At 40.2% G+C, this 27,324-nt stretch overlaps 2 protein-coding genes across 2 annotated transcripts in view; one reads left to right on the top strand and one right to left on the bottom strand.

Moving 5' to 3' along the window:
• The window catches only part of LOC126564831 (SPRY domain-containing SOCS box protein 3), a 321,084-nt gene that overhangs the window by 37,509 nt on the left and 256,251 nt on the right, over window positions 1–27,324 (top strand). The window lies entirely within an intron of this gene.
• LOC126564810 (mitogen-activated protein kinase 1) overlaps window positions 1–27,324 on the bottom strand; it is a 65,130-nt gene that overhangs the window by 3,221 nt on the left and 34,585 nt on the right. The window contains exons 2-5 of the mRNA XM_050221923.1: window positions 9,818–9,944; window positions 3,664–3,774; window positions 447–581; window positions 61–177 (exon numbers count right to left, since the gene is read on the bottom strand). Of these exons, the coding sequence (XP_050077880.1) occupies window positions 61–177; window positions 447–581; window positions 3,664–3,774; window positions 9,818–9,944 (490 nt within the window). The remainder of the gene's footprint in view (window positions 1–60; window positions 178–446; window positions 582–3,663; window positions 3,775–9,817; window positions 9,945–27,324) is intronic.

The following is a 27,324-nucleotide window of genomic DNA, read 5'->3' as shown; positions in this document are numbered from 1 at the left end:
AAAGATAGATTATTACTATTCGGCCGCTAGCAATTTAACTGTGGGCAGACACAACGTTACCTTGGAATTGAGCATAATTTCCGGTGCCCGGTACCATCTGGTAGCGACGTATTCCGTCAAGAAGCCTGTGTGATCGTGCTCCGGATCGGCTACACGTGCAAGACCGAAATCACAAATCTGCGAAACAGTTTACAGAACGAACCAGGGGGATAAAATAAGCGCTTTACGTCAAATATTAAAGCTCAACTTTTTATCGCACACAAAAACTGCAGCCCACAGTCGGAACGGATGGGAGATTGCCACACATCGGATTTGAAATGTCAGCTTCGTTGACCTATTTATTTCACCATCTTACCATCTAACGAGTAGCGATTCTTTCTTTCGTATTCTTTTATAGGGCAAATTTCCTGTCTTCAGACTGGTTTAGGAAAGTGCGATCTTCTTACCTTTAAATCACAAGTTGTATTCAGCAGCAGATTGCTGGGCTTCAGATCCCTGTGCAACACATTTGCCGAGTGAATGTACTTCAGGCCACGAAGTATTTGATACAGGAAATAGCAGATATGATCATTACTTAGTCGCTGTTGGTGAAAGTTAGAGCAAGAGTTACACACGAATTAACACTCGAAATTTTGTCATTAGATTGTTTCATAAATCATTCAAGTAATACAAGTTATTATTCCCTTGGGAAAACTTTGTTCCACTGCAATTGTTAAATTTAATCATTTAATTAGCTCTATTGATAGTAGAAAATTTTCATTGCATACTTTCAGGCGTTTACAATCCCAAACACGTGCTAAATTTAATTTAATTCAATATTAACCGTGCAGAACAAATTGCAATTGAAGCTTCAAGCTGTGACGCTGTATCACTTTCTTCCGCTTTCTAGTTCAAACAGCATCTATGATTAGAATGGAGAGCGTATTTCATCAATAAATAATCGCTCGGCAAGCTGTACGCCACCTTCCAAAGTTAAACCCATTTCTAATGGAGTCGTCATGGTTGTCTTCCTTAATTGATCTTGTGAGTTGCTGCACAGAGTTATTGCTGCCAAGGGATAGCAAGATTCTATCAATCGATTGGTTGCTTAAACACATTTGCACCGACTTTTTTATGTTCCGTTCGATCTGGTAGACCGGAACCGGAAACGAAGGACGCTTTACGATTGAAGTTTGGAAGGTGAAAGGCTTCGCGCTTCACTATGTATGTAGAAGCTAAAAAACAAAGTAATCTAATACTACTGCTAGATAAGGGTCATTTAATCAATCTCTCTGGACTATTTAAGCGAAGTGTAAGGACTTTGGTCCATCCAAAAAAAAAGCAGACCAGAGTCAAGAGAATAAGCTAACCATTCCTATTCTTTAGTCTAGAGCTTTTCAATGTGCAGGACAGCGCTGCATATCCCTGACGCCACCAACTTCATCGAAAGGAGGAACACAAAGCGTGATTCATTAAAAATGGAAATCCTTCTCTACCCCCAATGGGAGGGAGACCAATCAGCTTTTGGGAGAACCCACACCAACAAAAACGGTGGCGCGAGTGCAAACGCGTTCTGAGAGCAAATGGAACATGGTAATGTTGTCATGACATTTTCTCGGCATTTGCTGAGAGATGGGTCGTCCATTCGGTCGGGTCCTAGGTCATTCCGGAAGGGCATAAGGGGCGATGAAGTGGACCGAAGTTTGGAAAATAAATAAATTTGCTTATTCACCCTGTGTGTCAAAGCAAATGTATTCGAGCAGCAATCGTATCGCGCACCTGGACATAGTCGACAGGGAGTGCTAAAGATGGTATCGAGTCGAGTTCATTCCGATGTGAAGTTCCGCCTAATTGAATTTCAACACCAAAACTTGGAGCGTGGAATTTTGACTAGCACCACACTTGGCCATCAACTTGTGATGAAATTTCCTACTGAACGAGGGAGGTAGTAGCGAGGTTCGTTTGAGGTCAAATTCAGAACAGGACACAGGGGGAGAATAGCAAGATCGGACAGCATATCTATATGCTAGAATGTGCTAGAGGTTGTCCTCTGCGTTAGGAGATGAAACAGAAGCAACCAGGCCGGTTCACGCTGTGGTGCTTCATCAGGCTCCACTTTCCCCGGGAGTTCGTTGCTTAGGCGTTCGGTTGGCATTTGACACTAAAGGAGGAAATAATCATCAAGTGTGCCACTGACGCATACAGAAACGGAGAGCGATTATTACCCGTGCATAAGGACGGAGACATAATTTTGTAGGCTTCAGTTCACAAAGGACAAACTGTCAAGTACATTCTTCTTGGTTGTTTTATACGACGAGGGTCAAAAGTTTACGGGAAGCTCTGACTCAAAGCCGGACATAATTAGCAACTATGTTAAAGTGTCACCAATTATGGGGCGAGGAGCGAAGTTGTTTCAGGAGTTTTTAAAATTTTATATTCAATTGCATACTTGCTTCAACTAGGAACTGTTTTCAAATTTAGGAATTTTAATAGCACTGAAAAGTGATTTAAAACTTTAGGGCTGATCTCCATTGGTGATAATTTACCAAAGATGACGTAGCGGCAGTTATCAGGAATATCCAAGTTTAAAACACTGGTTGTTTCACAAGAAATCATGTAATTATAGAGTTGACGTTTATTTACAGAGCAAAAACCACTAGAAATAAGGCGAATGTTTTCGCAAACTGGGATTTTGCCTAAAAACATATTTGGTGGGACCTTATCGAAATTGTGTCCTACGAACCATTATTTCAGACATAATCCGTTAACCACAATTACAAGGATGCTCCAGGTGATGGTAACAGCACTTGATAACCACATAGACACGATAAATCTTCAACAAGAGCATGAGCAACCAAATGAGAAAAATATCGTAAATCCTTCTTCAAAACCTTAAAGTAATAAAAGTTTTCCTGCGATATTTATCTGATATTGTAGAATTATAGTAAAATTTTTCAAACATTTAAAGCACCAATGCATAAGAAGAATATTTGATAAATATTTAAACGTTGGTTTTCTTTCTTATTTTCTGTGAGGGCGCTCTAAGCCAGTCCACAAGGTAGCCAACACAAGGTGGTAAGTAAGGACCGTTGGTTGCACAGTCGATAGCATCACCGGTTCTTACGGCAGGATCTGGGTTCAAATCCCATCCGGACCGTTCCATAGTAGTGAGGACTGACTGACTTTCCAAGTACTACGTAGTACCAATAAGTCTTGTTAGCCATACGATGGCTTCCGTGACTTTATTAAGTCGTTACTTTAATAAAACGAAAAAAGAGTAGCAGTTAAATTCGAAAAAATCAACAAATTAAGTAATTTATAGAAAAATAAGTAGAATAAAAAAACACTACTAATTAAGCTTCCAAAAAACTGCATCAGGACCGTCTAATTAGATTTCTACGCTTCGGTTTTGCTTAGATTTTTACTAATTATAGTTCATAGTTTTTCATAACAGATAAGCCACATCCGCAACAGTTTTGTATTAGCATAAAACCTAAACCACTCTTGTAGAGAGGCGAATGTTGTCTCAGAGACTCAAAGCCTCTGCAAATAAACGATAAAAATCCATCAATGCAATGCAACATCCTCATATAGCTTCTAATAAATGTGTCACAAAATTCCTAAGCCTATAATTTAGAAGTTTTTGAATTGAAATTTGATTTTTGACTTACGAACGAATCTTACCTGTGTTTTTAGTAGTTTGTATAGATCAGTCTCCATTAAGCACTGAACAATATATACATCTTTCATCTGGTCTATACTAGGCACCCGGAGGATATCTCTTATGTCTATTATCTGCAATAAAAGAACGAGAGAGAAAAACGAAAGTCTATGATTAGAGCATCGATGGAATTATATTTTGAGCAAGGTTAAAAGTGGAAAACCATCACACAACGTCCGTCCGTCATCACACGCGCCGACGATTGAACTATCAAGCTGTAAATAAAAAGCTTATAACAAATATAAAAATAACGCTGCATCGCAACGTCAACTACCCCCTGGGAACCATCGTCCTGGTTGGACGGATCCCCATCACCGGATCAATGTGATTGCGCAAAAGGATTCCCGGGCTGTGTTCTCAAAAAAAAAAAAAAAATCATTCCACGCTCTGTCGCACCCGCACCCAGGGAGATTCTGGAGTTTTCCGGAGCTAAAAGATAAACAAATCCATAAGCCGGAGTCGGTACGCTCGATTCGCTTCCAGTGATTGGCTGGTTGTGGGCCAGTTGCGAGTGCTTATTTTAAGCACCAGCGGACACACGCACACAAATGGTGGCACTCACACCGGAACATGGTAATTTTCTTCCTATCTCACCAGTCCAACAGCAACCGTACGGTCACTGTATCGTCTCAAACCACCGCATCACCATTGGCAGCACCGGTTCCCTGTTCCCTGTTGGTGGCTTTGTTTTATGCCGTGAAATCGACTCATGTTTCATCATTCAACTTGTGGGCTGTGTCGATTCTCTCTCGGTTGCACGGGTTTGAATGGAAATTTCGTATCCGAGAAAAGATGTGCCAGTAGCCTCCCCCGGGCAATGGACCGGAGCCACCAAGAGCATGAAAACTTTCCGAAACCGGGGTTATGCAGGACCTTTGCCGAGAATGTTTTTGAGCCTTGTTACAGCAGGGTATGGGGCCACGGTATGGAGATGTACACGTTGGGCGATTGAACGACAACAACCTGCGGTGTCGAGTCGTGAACTTTCTGAACCTTCGCAACTGTGGCGGTTGTTTTCGGTTCCCGATAGCATGCATCCTTTCTTGTGATATGAGCCAGATTGGACTATGATGAGATAAGAAAGGAGAAACAAAAAAAAAACACACATACACCGCTGCTCTGTACAACGCACATCTTTCATCCTGGGCAAAAAGGATACCGAAGGTGAACTTGTAGAATTAACCTCCTGGTGCGGAAGTTCATAAACATCACTACCTTAAGCAGCTAGTGTCGGCAAAATTGAGAAGCAATATCACGCCGAACGTTACTTGATGGTTTCTTTAACACTCAGTCATTTTCCTGGAACGAGACTAACTTTGCCATCCATCACAGAGGATGCTATTCCGTGCTCCTCCCGTAAGAAAATGTACTACTAGCCGTGTGTGTTACAATGCGCTCGCCCCGTTCCGCAAGGAAAGCTATTTATTTCCTTCGCCATTGCTCGTCACACCTTTTAAACGCCGCACGATTGCCCCCGTACTGATGAAAGGTTCGTGCTAGCCAAGAAGTGCACGGCTAGGATAACATGTCAGCAGGAAATAGACAACGCCACACCAGGACCGGTGATGGTGGTCCATCATTACCCGGTCAAACAATTTAGGTGGTAACGGCAACTCCCATGGGCTGTATTAAGACGGACTGATAGAATAAAATAATCCACTAAAATGACTTATCGTGAGGCCGATACATGAACGATAACATGATAGCAAGCTTGCAGCCGTGCACTAGGAAATAACACGTCAAGGAAAAGCGATACATCTCGTGCCAATAACCGGGCGATCGGGGTCGGTTGTCTTATTGATCAGCCGATGAAGACGTGGCTTAACAGCTCTGCCTGTGTTATGACTAGAACTAGACAGAATTAAATGGATGCGTACTAAGCACAGATAGCTGCGATAGGTACAGAGATAAGTTTTTTAAGCTCTGTACTTTCATCGAAATTTATGTAACAATGTACAACGTACACAACTTCGAGGAACCGTAAGAATTGTTTCTTGTAAAAAAGAAATCCTGCGTTATTTATAACAGACGTTCCACTACTTATGCATTGCCAGGCATAAGTTTATTATCAGGTTAATAAGTAGAAGCTATCACTTCGGCTTAATAATGTCGACTGTCAAAGTAGGAGTTGTCGGAACTTTTGTCAGAGAATTTGTTTGAAAGAGAGCGGTAGAAAGGAAAGCAAGAGAAAACGCAGTTGGAAAAATTGGCGTAAAATAGATAAGAAATAGGTGAGAAGAGCTTTTTTTTATAGATTCGTAGAAAAAGGCAACGTTTTCGTCTTTCAAGTTCCTGAGGACCTTGCTGTGTTGTGTGATCAACGTTTCAAGGAATCTATAGATATTGTATTCTTGGTTGATTAAGAATCGTAGTATTTATATCGAGTTCTTCCACATAATTCAAGATACAGACAAGCTGTATTTTGAGACAAGATCTCTACATTTCGGACACCTAATTCTAGGAGAATTTAATTTTCTTTCGAACTGCCATCGATTTTCTACATATTTTCATGCAAAACTCATAGCATTGTGTTTTGTAAAATAAATTTTAGAATATTAAGAATCTATACTAACAATTTGACTGTTTAAATCTTGGGACTGAGGGGTGGTGCCTTACCCACACGGCAAGTCCAAGTCCAGTCGATCTTCACACGGCAAGTCCAAGTATCGAACCACGTTCGAACCGTTGCACAGTGTAATCAAGCCAATAGAGTAGTCGGTCAACGGGATGACCTAGGTCAGACTTTTTTTACCAATGTTTTGACATTTCGAGCCTGAGTCAAATGAGATGCTTGACAAAATGCTAGCTAGAGAGCCTTACTTGGATACGTGCACTAAATTTGTTGCACAATAATTCTTCCAAAACAGTTGCAAGTTTATGATGCGTGTAGCAATTTAAATTTTCAAATGCTTTGGGATGTGATTATCTGTTTCGGTTTATCTGCTAGTGACTGCTCGGCTGTTTGACAGATGCCGACTACAATTGGCAAATGGCAGCAATGGTGTAATAAGTAAATATGTATTCTCTCAGTTTAGTAACGCTGCACCCTAATGAGTCAAACTAAACAGCTTAGGCAGTTTAGTCCGGTTTTCTCAGGCGCTTCGTATTTTCTTCTCCTGATAAGGCTCTTCTTTCCTGATACAGATAAAACCAACCAAGCAACATCATATGGTCTTGTTAAGTTGAGTTTCTTAATGATCTTACCTAGGCCTAAAGCTCACCAAACAATGACTGCATGATACCATATACCGTACAAACACGGTTCGATAAGGGTTGCAATTGTGTGGCCACAACTTTGTAGATTACCTATCATATGATTCACCTAAAAATCGTAAGCAATCGAACAAACAAAGCAACAACGCCTTATGACAGTAGATTCTTTAGCAAATGCACGTGAGATGTGAGTCTCCTCTGTGTGACGAAATTACATGATTTTTTTTTACATTACTCGCCGCTTCCACAGAAGCTTAGCTTGTCAAATCTTCAAAATATTACAAGTCTACTCTCGGTACGATGAAAACAATGTGCTTCACCTCGCGGCCACAACGTGCACAAGACATGCTATGTTCTCTGCAAAAGAACAACACAAACCGATCCCCCCGGCTTGACGTATATTTCGGCTTCATTTATCTCCTGACAGGGAACATGTCTCAAAGCCCAAACCAACCAAAACCGACGCATGATTGACAACTTTCGGAAATGACAGCGGAAAAATGGAACGGTAATGTAAGTCCCTTGGACATCCGGTCCTTCCAGTTTCTCCGCCAAACCTCTTGACGACGGCAATCGTTAGAGGAAATGCTTTATTATCAATTTTTATCGCCCACTGCGAGGAAACAAAAGTCGACAGATTAATGACCACAGAGTGAGCGATTGTTTTGTGTGCACGCTTGAGGCACCAATCTAAAATCATTTCTCTCCAGATTCTTTGGCTTTTGTGGAGACGAAAGTATACGTGCTAATAACCACTCGATCGTTCCTTTTAAAATAAGGTGAAATAAGGGTACAATTTTGTGCTGCTGACAGAAAGGGAGTGAGAGAGAGAGATAGAAAGAGAGAGAGAGAGAGAGAGAGAGAGAGAGAGCAAGCTTTAACCGCATCGATGTAAAGTGTGATGAATTAAGATCTTCAAACTGCGTCGAAATGGATTTCCTTTCGCTAAAATGCTGTGTTAAATTTTGACAAGAGGAGCCAAGCAGTGGTTTGGAAAAATAGTAATCCATCACTGTTGCTTACGAGAGCAGCAAAATACACACACACACACACAAAACGGGTGTACTTTATGAAAAGGTTGTTCAGGAAAAGGCTACCCATACCATTAACGTTTGAAGTGAGTCAATTACGATGAATAAATGAAAATGCCCCTGCCTGAAGAGGAATCAGGATGGGAAAACTTTATTCCCATAACAGTTTAAGTAGATGTGGACTTTCGTGGAAATGGGCAGCACACATTTTTCAAATAAAATTATTTTTAAAACATAGTTACAAGCTTCCTCACCTAACAAGGGTTGCTCGGTCCAAAAACCAACAATTTCTCGTTACCGCTCGAATGGTTCGAAGGTTTGGGGTGAATGAAAGTCAAAATGATCGCCTCCGTTCGGTCTAGAGGTCGATCGATGCTGCTGCTTTGGAACCATAAAATATGGAAATAGATTCAAATTTGGTTTCGTGTGCAGTGGAGAGCCAACAGGCTTGTGGCATTGACCGATGTTCAGGAACACCCAGAACGGCGATAGGGCATAACAAGAAAAAGAGCATACATTTTAATGGACTGTCACTAGAAGTACATTTTGTTAGTCGCTTTCCGCCTTACAACGGACAAAAATGCAGCAAGGAAAATTCTTTCCATTTTCAGGCCAATTTTAACAAATCGCCTCTAGTGTCCATGTGGAATGAAAATCGAATATTCGCTTTAATATCGTTTGCATTCGTCATTCAATTAGCATTGCAATGAGTTAAATCTGTGAAGATGAATTTCTGGCGGAAGATAATATAAGTCATCATCATCAGCAACATGTTTTTCCGGGGCAATAATTGAATTTATGAAACGATTACCATGAACAAGAAATATTAAAAAAATATATAAGGTATGCAATTAAATTAAATTTATAACTGAAACGTCTTTTTTGAGGTTATAACATACAAAATTGCCCTACAAAAATATTTCTTCATAGAAAAAAAAAACAACCTATGCCACCCAAGGCTTGATGGATCGTCACACTGTCACACAGACATGGTTCGTATCATTTTCGTTTTCAATAGCAGACAAGTTGATATGGAACAACCTGAGGGTAAGCAAAACGACAACACCATAAACGGACAACTTTTTGTAAAAGTTTTCCTTTCCATAAACAACCATTAGACGCTTTTGGCTAGAAGTAAAAGCTGTAAATATTTAACGCAAATGGTAAAGACAAACAAACTGATGGGTACAAAAAAGACAAATCAAGAGCAGGTTTGATTTTCATTCTTTGTAGAAAGGGATAGGGTAAAACAGATAAACATTACGTTCAACATGCTGAACAGAAAATAAACATTAATAAATAAAAGTATCGGCGAATAGAAAAAAAGGAACACAGAAATGGAATATTAAAAGAATATTTCAATGAACGTGTTGCATTTTTAGGATTTTTGTTTCATTTTCATCCCTTTTTTTACGATTTATTTTTATCGTTAGTCTATGACTGAACAATTCCATTAAAATGCTCCAAATCTTACAAACAGTTTTCTGATTATTTTACTTGTTTACTTGATTATTAAACTTTTCACAATTTGTTGAGCGTACTTCCTCGTTTTCTTTATTATATTTTAAACTTTTTTCGTTAATAACTGTAGTAAATTTCTTCAATAAATCTATAAAATGGCTAACGAAGTATCAAACAAACTTTTTTTTCTAAATTGTTCTTCATACTTTAAAATTATGTTTGCGAAAAGACAACTCAAGTCAAAACAAAAAATGCAACAGAAAAACAGAACAGAAAAAAACAACCATAAATAAATGAAAATAAAAGTAAAAAACTGCGTAAAATATGAATTAAAGTTAGCATTTACAGACCAAAAAGAAAACTGTAAAAAAAAACAAGACCCAACCACCCAACCCCCGTTACGTTTACTTACATTTTCATGTTTGAATCTGGTAAGAATTTTGATTTCCCGCAATGTTCGCTGACAGTAGGTTTGATGCTCGAAGGGAGATATTTTTTTGATGGCAACTTTGGTCTTTGTGACGGTGTCCGTTGCAGAACTGTGAACAAAAACAGAGAAAGGTAAAAACAATGAACATGAATGTGTGTGTTACAAAAGAAAGGAAGGAAAAATTACTTTCCTTCCGATTGCAACAGGACTGAAGGTATATTCACCGGAAGGAAAGGTGGGAAATTAACACACAAGGGAGAAAGCGAACGATCGAGCGAGGGAGAAAGAGAGGGAAAGAGAGTCGTTTAAAACAAACAGTAAACTTTTTTGCTTTCGTGCCTTTGCGGTCACATACAGACGTATGGCACGTTCACAGACATAAACAGGACAAATACAAGCGAAATAGCTGCTGACGGCCAGTGGAAATTGGAACTATTCTCGCATCCTGAGGCGTTAAACGCCTCTGAAGTAAACAAATAATTGGCAAAACAAATAAATTCTAGGATAAATAAATTTTCATTGATTGCTTTTGTAACTTGCTGTTCACTTTCCTAGCGGTTGTTTCACGCTTTAACAGTTTCCCAAAAATAATAATCACAGTAAAAATACGAAAAAGCTTTAGCTGAAAGAAAATGATTTTTCGCACTTTCGGTATTAAGAACATTTTATTTATTGCGAGTGTTGTTTTCCAATCTTTCATTAATCGTTTTTGTTAGTGGTGGCAATCAAAACAGTCTCTCTCTCTCTTTGTCCTATTATTAAAATGCAATCCTTGTTCCCTGGGTCAAGTGCTAGTTGAACGTATTTCGGTAATTAAAATCTTGAGCATTAGACTCGGCATGGGTCTCACCTTCTCTCACCTCACATTGACTGTATAGTTAGGAAGTCTAGGAGAGTTTTTGGTGTTCTGAAACAGTAGGCTCGTAATTTCTCCAAAGGCTGTTGTTGGAAGACTTTATTCTATTCAGAGTTTAGGTCGATGGTGGAGAATTGCTCTGTGATCTGGTCCCCGTCGGCAAGGATCCACATTTTGTGCCATCATTCTTCTTAATTGTATGGATGCCACAGTTTTGTTAAGTAAGTTGCCACTGTATGTTCCTTCCAGCGCCCTTCGCAACCAACCGTTCCCTAATTAATGTTGCCATACGTCGCATCGCGGTGGGCCGTAAAGATTCCCTCCTTATTCATTCCTTCTGGTCCCATCAATTTAATTTTGAAATATCTGAATTTCGATCCTGTTTGACATCCACTTTCCTAATCGTTTTCCCGTTTTTGCAACCTTATCTGGTTCTACATTCCGTTTAAGTTAAAGATAGATTAATATTAGATCAAATATTGTTAAGGTCAGATATAAGATACTTAGTATAGCTTAGCAAACACAGGAAACATATATGAAATGACATATTTTCTAGGATCAATTATAACAAATAATACTGCCGCAAATAATTCGAGCATAAGAATAAATGTTGGACGTTTAAAAACGTTCGTAGAAGTTTGATAAAAATACCTTTTTAAGGAAATTACTTTTGCATTGGTACATTTCCCGGAATTGACAAGCTTTCTTGCTTTTTATTACATGTTGCATGGCGATGAATCGATGGCAGTTTGCTTCTGTGAATGAATGCGTTGCACTGCCCAACAATCAAGCTTTAATGGTTAATGCGAATGTGTCTAAAGTTTTGTTTTCCACCGACGTGATAAGCGGAAAGTTTCGCTTCATTTTTAGCTCGTCACTGCGAAAGTTTCTGCAGAAAGAATGGGATAAATCTCCAACGTCCCAAAACGGGGGAAGCGCACGAGGGAAAACGCAACTATCCACAAAACGAGTTCTAGACCAGCTTTGCTGAAAAGCGATAGTTGTGCACTTTATCAAACGGAAAGTTTTGTGTGCGAATGGTATGGGACACGCGTTAAGCAAATAGCGGCGATTTGATGGCAAAAGCGACGACTGTTTCCCCCCATTCCGTCGCGAGGAAAACTAGTTTTGATGAAGGTTTTGTGCCGGAAATAGATCAAACGGGAAAAATGTAATAAATTAAAGAGAGACACACACACACACACATTGCTGCACATTTTACACAAATCATAACGTCCTGTTTTGTAACCTGACCGGTCGTCAGCCGGCTCCTATTGATCAAATGTGTTTTCCAGGAATGTTCCTCAATTCCCAGACGGAATAACCCGCGCGGGCCTATGGGGCTGGAAAAGCAGGGGTAAAAAAAGGCCGCCACATTCACACATTACCGGTTTTACATTCGGTTTTTCGAAATATGTCACGTGTCAATGGAACCGTCGTTCACAGGGCGTGCCAATGGAGCGGAAAAGAGGCTCGTTACACCTTCCGAATTCGAATTGGTATTTTGTGCTTTTCCTTTTTGGCTGCCACAAATCATAAGACATGGTTGGACTATCTTCTCTCACCATGTGTGTGTGTGTGTGTGTGTGTGCATTAGCAAAGAAGCATGTCTTTTTCTGATCGATTCTTTTTCACTCGGCATGCCCGTTACAACGATGAAGCTGCAGGCAATCATCTGTAATGGAGCATCGATTTGGTTTGCTCGTTGTGGACAATTATTAAAACAAAATCAAACCAAAAAAGTTCTATATTTCCTCGAAGAAATTCACTAACGGTGGTTCCCAATATCCTTTTTTTATCACCGTAGAACAAATCGTATGTGCTTTTCCGATTCATTTTCCGAGAACAAAGAGCGCGCATGGTTCGGGGAAAACTAAATCATCTGCCGTTTGTATGAAGCTTGTTGCGTGGTCTGCTTATGAATATGATTGGAAAATAGAACAAAAGCATCCCCGCATTCCGTTCTGCCATAAAACATCGATTTCGATTCACCAAAATCAGTCATCCGCACAGAGATTAATCTAGTTTTTGATTTCAAAAATAAAAACCGAGTAAAAAAAACACTTGAATTTGTCTCCATTTCCAATTACAACCCCAACTTTACAAAAATGAGATGAAATAAAAACAAAAACAAAAAAATAACAACACATTTTGAATGTAATATTTCCTATTTGCTTCTCAGAAACCGAAAGCCGTCTCGCTGTATTAAAAAGTTTGGCTTTGAATTGATGAGGCGTAATTTTCCCCGAACATGGGTATGAACAAAAAAGGACCCACCCAAAACAAAACAAAAAAACGATGATTTTGATCAAATATTTACAGCACCGGAGAATAAGCGGAGACGACGCTAAGCGTTTTCCATTAAAAGCACATCATCTCAAGTTTTGACTCTGTACAGCGCGCGTTTCTTGCACACTTTCCTCCCGGCTGTCGATTTTACAATAGGATTGTTCGCCGTACCGATGATGCCGATGAAATTCGAATCCTTTTTAGCAACTATTTCAGGAGTGGTTTAATTAAGTTTTCAAAGTACTCCTTTTCTCGGGCTGAAAAACTTGTCCCGATTGGTAATTAGAATAAGTGAATAAAAATACTTTGTAAACTTTTTGCAGGAAAAAAAGCTCGATTTATTAGCCGTCATATGAATTTTTGTCAAATTTTCCTACTGACGATGGAGGCGCCCAGTACGTGACACTATTAATTCCTGAAACACAATATCCATTAGCCTATTCCCAGGAAAATGGTACATTAATTCTAAAGAGTGCTGTATGTTTTACTTCTCGTTCTCACTATCACTTGCGGGGTCGTTCACACACATGAAAGAGGTTAAACTATCCGAATATCATGTCGTTTGATTTTACCTGTCATCAGCGTGTTTTTTTTTGCGATTCTATTGCATTGCACTCATCATGAAATTACCCTGCCCTGGATGACAGCAGCAATGTTCCGAATGTGGTTTTGCGCGGAGAGTTATTAGTGAAAAGGTTTCACTCGTGTGAACTCGCAGTAATAAAGTCCCCGCTGCACACTGTTTGGTGTCGAAGTTAAGTGGAAAGAAAACATAGACGTTGTTTATGTTCCGGTGAAAGATAACACGAATGGATGTCTTGGTGGTTGGGGTTGGAATTACGCGTAACGTGAACCATTGGCAAGTGAGCGCGTACTCGAGTTCTGGCCGGTGCGTATTTTTTTGTCCGAAACTTTCTGTTTTTGTGATCAAGAAACAATTGTTTTCAAGGAACCTCATTTTTATGTATTGTCCTGTGTAGAAAAATACTATCAGTAGAATAACTAAGGCTGACGAATACAGACAAAGATGGGTGAAAATTCAATTGAAAAATTCATTTCATGTAAAATGAAACCGAATCATTCGTATTCAATTTCAAACTCTAAAGGTGAGTGGAATCTATTGCAATTGAGGCTCGATAAAGTGATAAGCGCCAAGAAATTCTGCAACATAAAAGAACACACACACACCCGCACATCTTTCAATGGCTTTCAAGAGCTTTCAAGCGTGAACAGGCGAACGATACACAATAATACACATTCGCATTATCGTTCAACAAACCACGATTAGTGGGATTTTTCATTTCGGTTAATCGTATAAATTGTAACTACGGTTTCCCTTTTACCCGCTGCTTCCAGGTATCGCTAACTGTGAAGATGTCGATTAGAAGAAAAGGGGGCCCACAAAACCACCATCATTTGACGATGAATGAATAACAACATACACAAAAACAGGGGCGCACAGAGAAACAAAACCGAGAGGCAAAAAAGCAATGAGCATTTTAACAACCTTCCCAAGTTACTTGTTGCCATGCGAACCATTTTATTTCCCAAAGGCATAAAAACTCGCCAAGAAAGCGCCCCGTTTTAGAAAGATTCCGAGAAGCTCGATCGCGAAAGTTACACACAAAACCGTACAGCGAAGCGGTGCACGATGGTTAAGGCGCGGACATTATGTGGTAATTGAGTGTATAAAAAACTGACAATTACTGAGTGAAACATGTTGTTGGTAAGTATTTTGTGTTTTCTTTTCAAGGCTCTTCAAAGAAGACTAGATATCCTGGCAAGTCTTGTTTGTGGAGAACTCGCTAGTTTTAACTAAAACTTTATACAGAAGATTGTATTTTAGTTAATTGAATTACATCTTTCATGTTTCTTTGCTGGATAATTCAGCTGTTATTACTCTCAATATTATACTGATTTGTATTTGGGTTTAGGTTTTTTATTTCCGCACGGTCCTTGGAACTTCAACATTTCCATATAGGACTGGAGACGGTAGCACTTTCTCGTCACTGTTGCTTGAAACTTGAGATCAAAACCTTTTGAGGTTTTTTAGACTGAAACTTTTAAATGTTTAGTGCATCAGCAGTCAGTAGAACTGAGTAGAACTTTAAAAACCCTGGAAAGATTCAAATCAATCCTAAAAAAGTCGTGCCAGTTTCATAAATTATGTTTCCTCCTAGCTATGCTTCAAATAGATTCTAGAAGAGGTTCAATCATTTCTAGTTCATCCCGAACATTTGCGTCAACATATGTAATGGGGACGGAGGAATTTGAACATGTTTGAAGGAGTCCAATTGATAACATTATATAATCTCTAATACTCAAGCCATCTAGATGTCCGACTCCATGTCTAAAACAAATTCTAAAATCTAATCACATCCAAAAGCATTCATCTGTCCTCTGTCCTAAGTCGGACCCATTGTGCGGTGGTTCTTTTGTTTTACAAGACGCTTCGGGACCGTTTCTACATCGCTCGCTACGTTTCGAGTTACAGCACCAGCGGTTCGAATGATCGGTAGTATCTGAACGTTACGGAATAATGCTGGTCCCTTCTACCAGATAGACAGCCCAGCCCCTTCCAAAAAAAGCACACGGATGGATGGGTGTGTCTAGAAATTCCGAGAAGAACAAAAACCCTCGCACATTCTCGGCTCAGTACTTCGTGCATCCCCCACCGAGAGGAGTGGATAAATATTAAAGCTACAACAAGAGTTGGAACTCTCGGTTGATACAACGGTTCACAAGTATTCCCTGCCGTGCTATTTATGACCGTTTGCAGTGCCGATCCTCGGAAGCACGTTTCGCACGGACCCGCTTGAGATATTCGGAAAATTCATCAGGAATTTTCATCACCCTTCCACACATCCCGTTACGCGGAGCTCGACGCCGGAGATAAAGGTGGAAAACTGATAACGAATGAACCGTTCCGAATCTTCGGATTCTGATGCGCAGAGGATTTGGGAAGTCAACACCTCGCTGCTACTTTGCCTTCCTATCGTACGCGCTCGATGGAACGGAGATTTCGATAGTATCACCTTTAAGGAGTTTTCTACTCGAACGCACCACCGTACACGGGGTTTGATTCGATTTAACTAGCCTCATGCTTTATTTCATCGTTCCGCAGAAACAACCAACCAGATCCGTGGTCTGAAGGGAGTTAATAAACCTTCACAAAAGGTTCACCGCCTTCTCGACGATGGTAGCTTGCTTTCGTGAAGTGCTGAATTGAAGCAAATGGTGGAATGCGGAACAGATTTGTTCACATTTTTGACAGATTGTTCTGCACGGTATAGATCTGAATCTCTTCCCGTATAACATCGTTCCCCGGGAGTCACAAACCAAAGCCTAGGCTCGTTTTGTATCCATACATTTCAATCGCAAGAAAGAAAATAAAAAGGGAAATCATAAAAAAAAGTCAACCATCCCCCACCATAAACGAGTGTCTTCCGTTTCCTTCGATTTTCTCTCCACTTGGCAGCCAGCATTGCAGCAGGACACACATTTTTGTAACACCAGCATCGTTTGCTAACGCTGAAGCGCGCGTCGCGCTTCGTCTGCCGTCGAGCAATCAGCAATCGGATGTAATCGAACTTTATAGAGTGGAACAAATTAAAAGCTAATATGTGAACAAGAGCGGGAAGCTTCTGGAAGCGGGAGGTAGGATCGTTGGCGTGGAAGGGTATGCAGTCTCTTGTGAAACGGAAACAGTACTTTTTCCTTCGTATTGGAGTGGGCGAACAGTAGAAAATGGTTTCACCGTTGAACTCAAAACTGTTGAAGAGCACATCATATCAGGCGATTCGAAGCCTTCGCGATGGACGATCTTTGTGCGTAAGGAAGATGGCTTTTCGAAACTCTCGTTTTAGAGGTAATAGCGGAAAACGTTGGACGAATGAAGAAGGAACGATGAATAAAGGGGATGTTTTCAAATCAAATAATCGAGCTAGAAAATCAACAAATATGCTGGCACACACACACAGAGTTTGGCAAAAGGAGAACGGGTTGCAAACATCAAGCATTCCGATAGAATCAAAGAACGCCTTAGTTTTCGGGTTGGTCTCTTATGTTATAAATAAAGCATTCAATTGATTGATAGGCGAATATTTCAGAGAATAAAAGCCTCTATAAATAAACGAAAGAAAAAAAATCAATTGATTCAAACGCCTGCTAACGTGTGCTAAAACTCGTAATTTATTTCGATTCGATTGTTATCGATGTGTTAATTTATCACCTCAATAACGACCTCAATAATGATCTTTAACGAATCAACAAAATTAATGATTCAAAAATAAATCCCACATTTCCATGCGCGTAAAAAATGTCTGCTTGTTGCATAAATGCAGGCGCACACGATCAGCACAGCTCCATTTAGCACTTAATGTGCATTGATGGATAATTTATACATTCAGATATTGTTCTGCTTCCCTGCTTCAATATTTACTCTCCATAAAAAAAAAGAAATCTTTCATCATTTTATTTACATAATGATGAGGAATCAACTGCATCATTCGGTAGAAAAAAAACCAACGCGCCAATGAGCTACTAACTATTTGCTGTTCCACCGCACCACACCACACCACGGGAATTATGTACGCGAACCCGACCTCTCGAGGGAGAATACGCAGCACAACAATCAATTCGCCATATCCTGGCGATGCAATCTCACAGCATTATGATGTAAAATGCAGCGAAAGATTCTCGCCATCACCCCGGCGGCACTTTGGTGTTGTGACACTGAAATGAAAATTCCGCACCGTTACACGCAGTTGTTTTGCACCGGATCGCAACCATCTCCGTGATGGGATGCTTTTTACGCTATCATTTTTTGTTCCCAAAAGAGAACAAAAAACCAAACATGCTCCCGGTTTGCAAGGTTCTGGATGGAACGGGGAAAAACGGAGAGAAAAACAATGTCAAGTAACGAGTAACTGGTGCGAAGTGAATTGCACCAGAAGCTGCATGTCTTCTCCTGTAGTGTAAAGGATGGTTTTATCGCCGGATATGGCTGTCGATACTTGCTAGAAAAGGAAACTACTAAATCAACTACCAAGCGGACCCATGCGGACAAGACATGCTCGCTCGTGGTGCTGTAATGAGGCGACATTTTTGCTTTATTATTCTCCTTAGAAGGAATTTTCTGTGTCATCTTCTACAACGTCTTTGTTGCTCGTAATGACAAGATAAGTAACATTGTGTCCCACATTGTGCATTGTAATCCTTTATGTGTAATGGATTTTTTTTTCCTATGATGGGAATTGGAATGAAAATGGATGAATAATTTAAAATTTCTTTAGTGCCATTTCGAGAGATGTGTATTTTTTTTTCACTAAAGCTGAGTGAAAGCAAATTGTAATTAAATTCCAGACGAAATTATGCTATTTTTAAAATTTCGTTCAATGTTCGAATTTCGTTAGGGTCCTCCGAAAGGGACCGGAATTATTTAAAATTTTAATTTAACGTTCCTTATTTTCATTTTTTATTAGAGCAAAATAAAAACACTCTTGCGCCTAGATTTGCTCGGAAACTCACTCATCTTACAAGCAGCAAGCGCACGTATAATACACGTTTAAAATAGCACATCCTATTGCGAAGTAGCTGCTATCAATGCTTATATAAATGATCATACTTTTCGCGGCCCATTTTGCTACGCACCGGTTGACAGTGGGTCGCTCAGCAAGCGTGCCCGAAGCATCCCAACGGTAAGATGAATGATGAAACTTGATGAAAGTTTTGCCTTCGAGCGCAAACAAATGAAAAGGAAAACAACCGTCAAACAAAAACTGATGGAAGGATTTTCGCGTGTGACAGAAAAGGGACACAAAGGGACGTAGAGTACACATACACGCACGTAGGAGGGAGGTAAGCAAAACAAAACCATCGTGGTTCTGCCTCTTTTTTGGAGTGCAAAAGGCCCAATTTCTATTCTTCGTATTTCTGCCTTTTTTTTTGTTTGAGGGAGGCCAACTTTACGGCGAAGACGCATGAATTTTTCATTAATTTTCTTATGCTTACAAAGTGATGCAACTCCACCCGAGGGCTGCACTCGCTCTTTCACTCTCTTTCTCTAGCTGGTTTTTCTACCAATTTAGACACACGCGAATAGGAAAGAAAAAATATGACACAGTAATGAATTAGGAGGACATTTTACTGCAAGGCACTTGCTCTTTATTTGTCGTTTTGAGTGCTTTCGTAATAATCTTAGTTCTGCGACTTTGAGACTTTAGCGGAAAAAAAATCTCCCTGCATTATCGATGTGTGACGAAGGTTGAGCTTTATCCTCGGGACAGTTTATCTCGAGTGTGTGTGTGTGTTTGTGTGCTGGGACTCGTATCGAGCTGTTTTCATATTAAAATGGTGGAATAAGCTTAACCACACACACACACACACACACACACACACAGCAGATACTGTCAATGTAACATCAATCTGTGTCTAAAGCTTTGGCAGCTTAAAAAAGGATAAAAATGTTTCAAGTTTTATTTTGCCTTATCTGTCTGCCTGTATAACATGAGACGTGTGTGTGTATATATATCAATCAGCGTGAATTTAAACTCGATATGGATAAAAAAAAAGTTTCTCGGACATTTTGAACAAACAAAACCACAACAACAAAAAAGGAGGGAAACGAAATAATCTGCGTATTAAGCTGAAAACCATGCCCCCATGACGGTTGCGTAGGCTTGAAAAGTGATATTTTTTCTTCGAATTCTGCGGGCGATGGGGTGCGTTGTTGTGCTAGGCAACGTTGGACGCGTTCGGTATACATTCGAGCCAATTTATGATGTGCCAGCACGCGGCCTATACTACGCGGAATTTCTTTTTGTACAATTTTATTACCTTTCACCGTGAAAGAAAAAGCATCATGTTTCCTGCCCGATGGGAACGAACAGATCGATCATAGAATGATCGTTATAGTTTTTTTTTTTTTAAACATATACTTTACTCTGATGCAGCATCAGGAGCAGTCAACCATAACGCACAACAGCAGTGCGGATGAAATAAATTTGTTAAGCAAAAAGCATAATAAAATGCAGCTCCACGTGCGGTGCGGCACAGCTTGGTTGAGATATTTATTGCACGCTTGTGGATGGTTAGAGTGTCAGCGAGCTTATTTTCCATTAAATTGCATTGCAAAAATATTGCTTTTGTATATTGCTGCGAAGAAGCGAAGATGGATTGTTGGTTCACGCAAGGGTTATATTTTTGTTGCGGATAAATTGAATGATAGCAAGTTTTTAATCGAAACAAAAATATTGTACATTCCATGCTAATGGTGTATTACCGAGAGCGATTTTTAAATTGCAGAACTTTTCGCCAACGTTGGGGGGGTTTCCGTTTATTTGTAGAGGGCTTTGAGTGAACCAACATTGGGACGTGTGAAGATTTCAGCCTGCAAATTGGAGATATTTTTTGCCATTTTTTGTGCAACGGTCGATCAATGACAGATGATGTTAAACGCACTATAAAATTGAAACATTTATGGAAGAATTATCGTGCAAAAAATGTAATGCTTGTCTAGACCAAACTTTACATTTGCGTAAAATACACTTCGAAGTGATATAAACCAGAAAAACACTCTAAGTCCCTATGCACCTTCCCAAGGGATGAATCACCTTATGGTATTACTTCGCACACAAATTGAGGGAGTGAGTGATTATGAAGGTAAAGTAGGTGAGTGAGTATAAACTTAAAATAGTGAGTGAAGGAATGAACCGAGTGAGTGAATGAGTGAGTATAATAGGAAAAAAAGGTTTGTAAGCGCATTACTTTTTTATGAATTTAAATCTTTGGAAAAAGACTCGAGAAGCCCCCCTAGAATATGTTCGGTGCAGCACTGTGAGCTGCAATTTTTATTAGACAGAGTATTCTTGGTGAAGTCAAAAATCATGCAATAAAAATTTTGTGCCATAAAATTTTAAAATATTCCCAGACAGCTGGTAGAATATGGAAAGTAAAGTAAAACAAGCATTTTAATAAACGACTAATCCTCCAAAATAATCTACATTTACATAACAGTACCGATCATCTATGCCCGGAAAAAAGCTTCCTATGAATATGTCTCAAGTCTTAAGGGCTACATATCGGCTGCGATAATCTACCTTGGACTGACCGAGGATGCGTAGAAGCATTCTGAGATTAATACTTAAGCTCTTGGTGGGAAAAAAGGAATCCAAATTCAAATCTTTAACTATATTTTCTACCAACTATTTCAATCATGTTGAACTACACTGAAAACACACTGTACATCCTGTGCTCTTTGCATATATTTAGGCGTATTTCGCATAGAGATGAACGAATTTCTCGAATCTTTTACCAAATCTTTTTACCCTCTCTTCTTTCCTGATTTAAATCGCTAATCTTTACTACCAATATACTACGTATTTTTTTTTAAATTGATGCCATCTATACTGACCTGAAGGCGGCTTTTAATTCGGTGTCACATCCTATTCTTGAGGCAGAATTACAGAAGCTAGGGTTTGACAATAGTATGGTCAAATGGATCAAATCCTATCTATCTGATCGATCTTTCAGTATTAAGCTTGGGGATAGTGTGTCACGTGCCTTCACCATGGCATCTCTGGCGTTCTTCAAGGCAGCATCCTCGAGTCGCTGTAGTTCCTACTCTACATCAATGATGCTGCAATACTATTTGCTGATTTTAACACACTGATGTACGCGGATCACTGATCACCACGGTGAAAGATAGTGGAGACTGTGCTCGGTTACAACATGCGATTGATGTTTTTAGTTTATGGTGCCGTAGAAATGCATCGTCATTGTCCGTCGATAAATGTCAAGTAATGTCGTTTTCGAGATGCAGCAATAGTATCCTATTTGATTACAACATTGACAATAGTTTACTTCAACGTCCTGAATGTGTTAGAGTCTTAAGCAAGCTGTTAAAGTACGCAAGTGTTGTTTGGTGACCCGCTGCACACATCTGGAGCCAGCGCATAGAAACAATACAACGAAAAGCTACCCGATTTGCCATTAGACTCCTCCCATGGAGACCCTACGATCGACGCCCAGACTATCCCACTCGATGTCTTCTCTTGGGACTCTAACCACTGGCAGTTCGTCGTTCGACAGCTCAGTGTATGTTTGTAGCTGGTTTGATCGGCAACGATATAGATGCTCCAGCTCTCCTTAGCTCCTTTAACTGTTTAGCACCCTCCACCCTCCTTAGTCTAAGGCAGCGAGAGATAATCCGAGCTGCTCGCTTCAGGATTACTTTTGGTCAATCGGACCCAGTGAATGAAATGAGTACCGTATTTAATGTAAACTTCAACATCGTGAGCGTCTACGTATGCGTCCAACATTGTTCAATTCGTCTCTTTAGGTTATCCCTCTGTTAGTTAATAAGACACTATTCATTAAGGCACTTGTATGTCCGATGAAATAAATAAATAAAAAGAGTGATGAGTTTCGTCCCCTATCAAATCCTATCAAAATCAATGATCCTGGGATATTGATAGCTTCCGATCGAGGAAATGATAATCGTGACTTTTAACACTATGCAGAGTCAATAAAGTGGTCAAAAACTTTCATTCCATGCTTCCTGATACCGATGCCGATGCATAGAAAAAAAAGCACTAACAAACTGTGTGAGGCACGTGATAACCATCAACCCATCAAAGTTTTAATCCAATGCACCACGTGTGAATCAACTCTTGCGATTGCGTACACAACAAAAGAATCAAATATTGAAAGCTCCCACCAACCAGACACCAGTATAGAACGTGGCACTAAAACGCATAGGCAAGGAACCCACACCTACAAACGCAGAGGAGCGCGTTCTGCAACGTGAATCTCAATTCCACTGTAATTAATATCTTATGAGCTACCTTTCCCGCACCGCGCACAATTAGACGCAGTCTTGCAACACCTTCCCTTAAAGCTTTTTTCTCGGAGACAGTTTTCTCACTCTCTGTCCTTCGCGTTGAAGTTGCGCGTGTAGATGGAAATGGGGGACACGCCGTTGGAAAGCTGGTGCCATATCTTTTCTTTTCCCAAGGTGAAGTGGCGTAACAGAAGCTGGCGAGGCGCTGCTGTTTGCGCTCGACAGGTTGAAGTGGCAGTAGGCAAAATTGGAACGATGTCGTTTGCCTACGCCCCGGCATACGGCCGTGCGGCGTGTGTGTGTGTTTGGATAGCTTTTAGAATTGCTTCGTAATGGTGAATGCTTGTGGGGACTGTTTGTTGCAAGGGCGCAGAAAACGTGAATCTTTGCTTGGCAGCTTTTTCCCATTCAATAAGCATGGAAAACGGTGCAAAAAATCATACCACCGTAGAGCACCGTTACCAAGAACGTACGGTGGAAAAGTTTATTCCCGGTCGCATTTTTCATTGAAGGTTACCTTGATTACAGACATCCTCAATTCCAGGGCCAGGAACAACGTTTCTGGCTGAGATAATTCAAAGAAAGCATTTGGGGAAGGTAAAAGCAATGAATTTCGCTGATTATGATGGTTTTGTTTTGTTCTGCTGATCGAATAACGTTTTATAGTGCAACTTTGCACCAAATTCTTATCCGCTTGTTCGATAGAATTCGTTGAGGGTGATCGCGTGATCTCATCAAGTCACACACACAAAATATCACTCGCCGTGCTTTGTGCGCAGGAAAAGCGGGAACCCATCCTCTCATGGCCTGGATTTGGCTGAAAATATCTGGGCAAGGCTATTGTGTGTGTGTGTGTGCCATCTCTTTTCCAAACTAAAATACACAATGAATAAGGAAAAACGAGGAGATTTTGACTACGTGCCTGGAGCAGCATATTTCAGATTTTCCTTTTCGCTGTACGTGGGGAGAGCTTCACTTTTGATGACGAAAGTCGATGAGAAACTTTCCACGGAGTAGATTTTTGAAAATGGTTGTTGAAGCGCGGCGAACAAAAAACTCAAGCATTTCGGTCGATCGCAGATGACAGCACAATCAAAACAAAGCACAATGAATCTGTTCCAACATGATCACCATTGTCTATAAACCCGGTGTAGAAAGAAGTGCTGCTGCTGGATGATGCTTTTGGTGTGGGATTGCAAAAATACACAGAACGTATCAATCCTAGAGATGGGACTGTATTTTTTTGCTCTACAAAATATTCTGATGCTCTATTGTACATCGTCCATTTAATGGAATGGGAGCTTTTAAATATTATTCTTTTTTGTACCTCTTTCCACGGTTACTGTTACTAGCAATCGATTCGCGTGTGCCCGAAATCCTGTTGGCCCAATCACTCACCAGTTTTTTTTTTTGCCGCTTCATACTCAACGACAAACGAGGTACACCTGGCAGTACGGCAAAAGGATGGCTCGCGGAAAAGGATCGTTAAGCTGGTTAGGTATTTGTGTATTTTATAATGTTTTCCTTGGTTTACCCGTAACGACGCTCGAGAGCGAGTGTAATTTTGTTCTGGTTTTATAATAATGGGGTTTAGGATGACTCCAGCTTGAAAATAGGAAAATTTTAGTGGCTTTCTGTTAAACTGAAAAAGATAAAAACATCCTGAAGCATTTGATAATTCCATGGTTTCTCAGATGATAGAACAATTGTCCCCATGTTTAAAACAATGTGAGATTTTAGGTGAATAATATAGTGTTGTGCAAAGTAGCTTATTTTTAAAGTACATAGTGCTCTGCTCACTAACGTGAGAGGAATTGAGGCCTCCATCCTCACTTTAGAATGCAAAGAGCTACCTCGTGCAGGCGAAGAGCTGTCTAACGACGTTGATGAGCTCGAATAGTATTTATTGCTTAACAGGATAAAAGTAAAGACGGGTGTCAACAAAACAAGCTATAAAAGCTTAGCCGTGTGGGATTTCGAGTGTATAAGAGCGATCAAACACAAGCTATTATATTATTTTGCCGATAAATCATAGTACTATTTCGAAAGGATCATCTTCGTTTTCTTATTTTTGGTGCTACGACCTCAACAGGTTTGACATTGCTTACTATTCCATGACTTGATTTCGTACTCGTGCCGGAGCCGACTCTCGAAATAAGTGGAACCCGTTCCGAAGCCGTGCTGAATCGACTCCGTAACGCCCATCACTAATTTCATTTGAATCCCTGCTCTTAAATTTTCCGCAAAGTATAAAAACAACATACAGGTGTACAGGTGTACATGAACAACATATGTTTTGCTGGCATTTTTCGATTAATTAAATCAATCAAAGTTAATTAAATAAAATATTGATAAATGACCATTCGATTCGGTTTATTCGGCTCCAATTTGTTAAGAAATTGTCAGTTCCTAAGAAACTTTCCAATCTGAAAACCGTCAAACCCCAGTGGGACCAATCATCAAATTCTATTTTTTCAGAAAAAAAATAAACAGCTATAAAGTATGCAGTCCGCATTAAACAGAAACCTTTTCCATTACCGTAAACGGTTCTCTTTAATGCATTAATTGGTTGAACTGTTGCATTAAAGGCTTTCGTTTTCATGTACACAAATTTGATCTTTTCCAATTATGACCAGCCCGTAATGGTATCGAATTTCTTCCTAATGCTCCTTACAAGCTTCATCTTTAATGCTATCGTTGGCAAGTACGAAAATGTGGCACAGCATTGTCACCACTATATATTGCGCATATGACACAATTTTCGTCAGTAAAGACACCTGCTCTGCAGCAACATGTAATCGAGATGAAAATACAGAAAAATGAAGAGGATATAAGGGATGGATAGTATTTCATCTTTTAGCAAGCACCTTTTCCTGTGCTCCGGTAGATCACAGACGGGTGCTACCAACACTACTTTATTGGCAAGCGAAAGCTTACAAAAACATAAAAATAAATTTGCCTTGGCCAGAGGGATACCGCCTTCTCTAAAGACTTTCTCTACATCCTGCATACGGTCCATCCAACCGATGCATTCTAAAGTGAATGTTTTGTGCATAACAATGTACATAAAAATAAACCACGATCAACTTCCCGTTAGTAAAAGATACCTTGTCCAGTTACTTGCTCAGAGCCAGAGCGTAGCTAACTCAAACAATTTACGTTATCCTGGTATGCTGCTGGGAGCTTTCCCTGTTTGGTTCGTTGGTTGGATAATGATCCCACTTTAGCCACCTTTGATGTATCCACGAACTCCTTCGACGCTATCGTGAAACCTTCTGCTGCTAATGGCAAACACACAAAGGGGTGGAAAAACTTCATTAACTATGAAACAGCCAGCACAGTAATGAGCGCAACAAGATGGTGTCCAACTCGAATGGCACTGGGGAACGAAAAGTGTAGGATCGAGTGCATTTGTTTTAATGCAATTGAATGGACGAAATAGGTTTGAACCACCGCAGCACGTACCCCATTTGCTCGTAACAATTCGAAATAGATTTATTTTATTCTAATGATGGTGAGATGGAGCCGGTGAGCGGGTTACGTGCAGAATTTTAATATACCTTTGTGAGCCGGAAATAGAAAGAGCGGCAGCGAAATCCTTTCACGGATAGGCAAAGATATTTAAAAAACAAATAAAATGCCAAAATGAGCTTCCCGTTGCATAATAATAATCACGCTTTTGAATTATAAATATCTAATTTTCGAGTAGGAATTGAATTTCGATGAAAGCGCTGCACCAAGGGAGCTTTTTTACGTATACAGCACGAAATATCGTTTGTCAATTTTATGAATCTATGTGCAAAAGCAACAAACGAACGGGATTGACGTTTCGCTTCCGATCTTTTCCTGCTACCGGCTCTTACCGACATTTAGTTTTTCTGTGTCTCATTTATCATGCTAAAAATATTCCCGACCACATTTGCGCGCTCACCTGATGCACACAAAGACCTGCGCTGAACTGTCCTTTACGTGTGATGCATTCTCCCATCATTAGATGTGGTCCCCCGTAAATAGGAATCGCTCCGTATGTAACCTGCATCATCGGTTGAGGATCGTTAGTTTCGAGCAGAGACACGCAAACAAAGGTCTTTCTCCTGGTCCCAACGGTGGTCGGTACGAGTGATGAATATAAAATTTCATCCAGCAATCTAGTCGTACTGGAGCGAACCGTGGAAATAGAAGAAGGCGGACGGTTTCGTGTGTGTGTGTGTGTGTTGGCTTGGCTGGCTGTTGCTTCCCTAGCCGAAAGCCGCATGAGAATTGTGGGCGTAATATTGCGGATTTCATGCCATTCCCTTTGCCGTCCTGACACTGCCGTCAACTATCTTCGAACGATGGATTTATGAATGATCGGATGTCTTATTATCATTCTATCGAAGTGTGTCGTTCGAAAGCATTGTGCGTCCGATCGCTTATGTCCGGCAATTCAATCCAACGGATTACGTCATGCCGGTTTGAAAATCGAACTTCTATTAGTGCGCTTCTAAACTAACCAATAACCCC

This window comes from Anopheles maculipalpis, chromosome 3RL, assembly GCF_943734695.1.
Source record: "Anopheles maculipalpis chromosome 3RL, idAnoMacuDA_375_x, whole genome shotgun sequence".
In the NCBI taxonomy this organism is placed as follows: Eukaryota; Metazoa; Arthropoda; class Insecta; order Diptera; family Culicidae; genus Anopheles; species Anopheles maculipalpis.
This window is presented reverse-complemented; position numbering and strand designations above follow the sequence as displayed.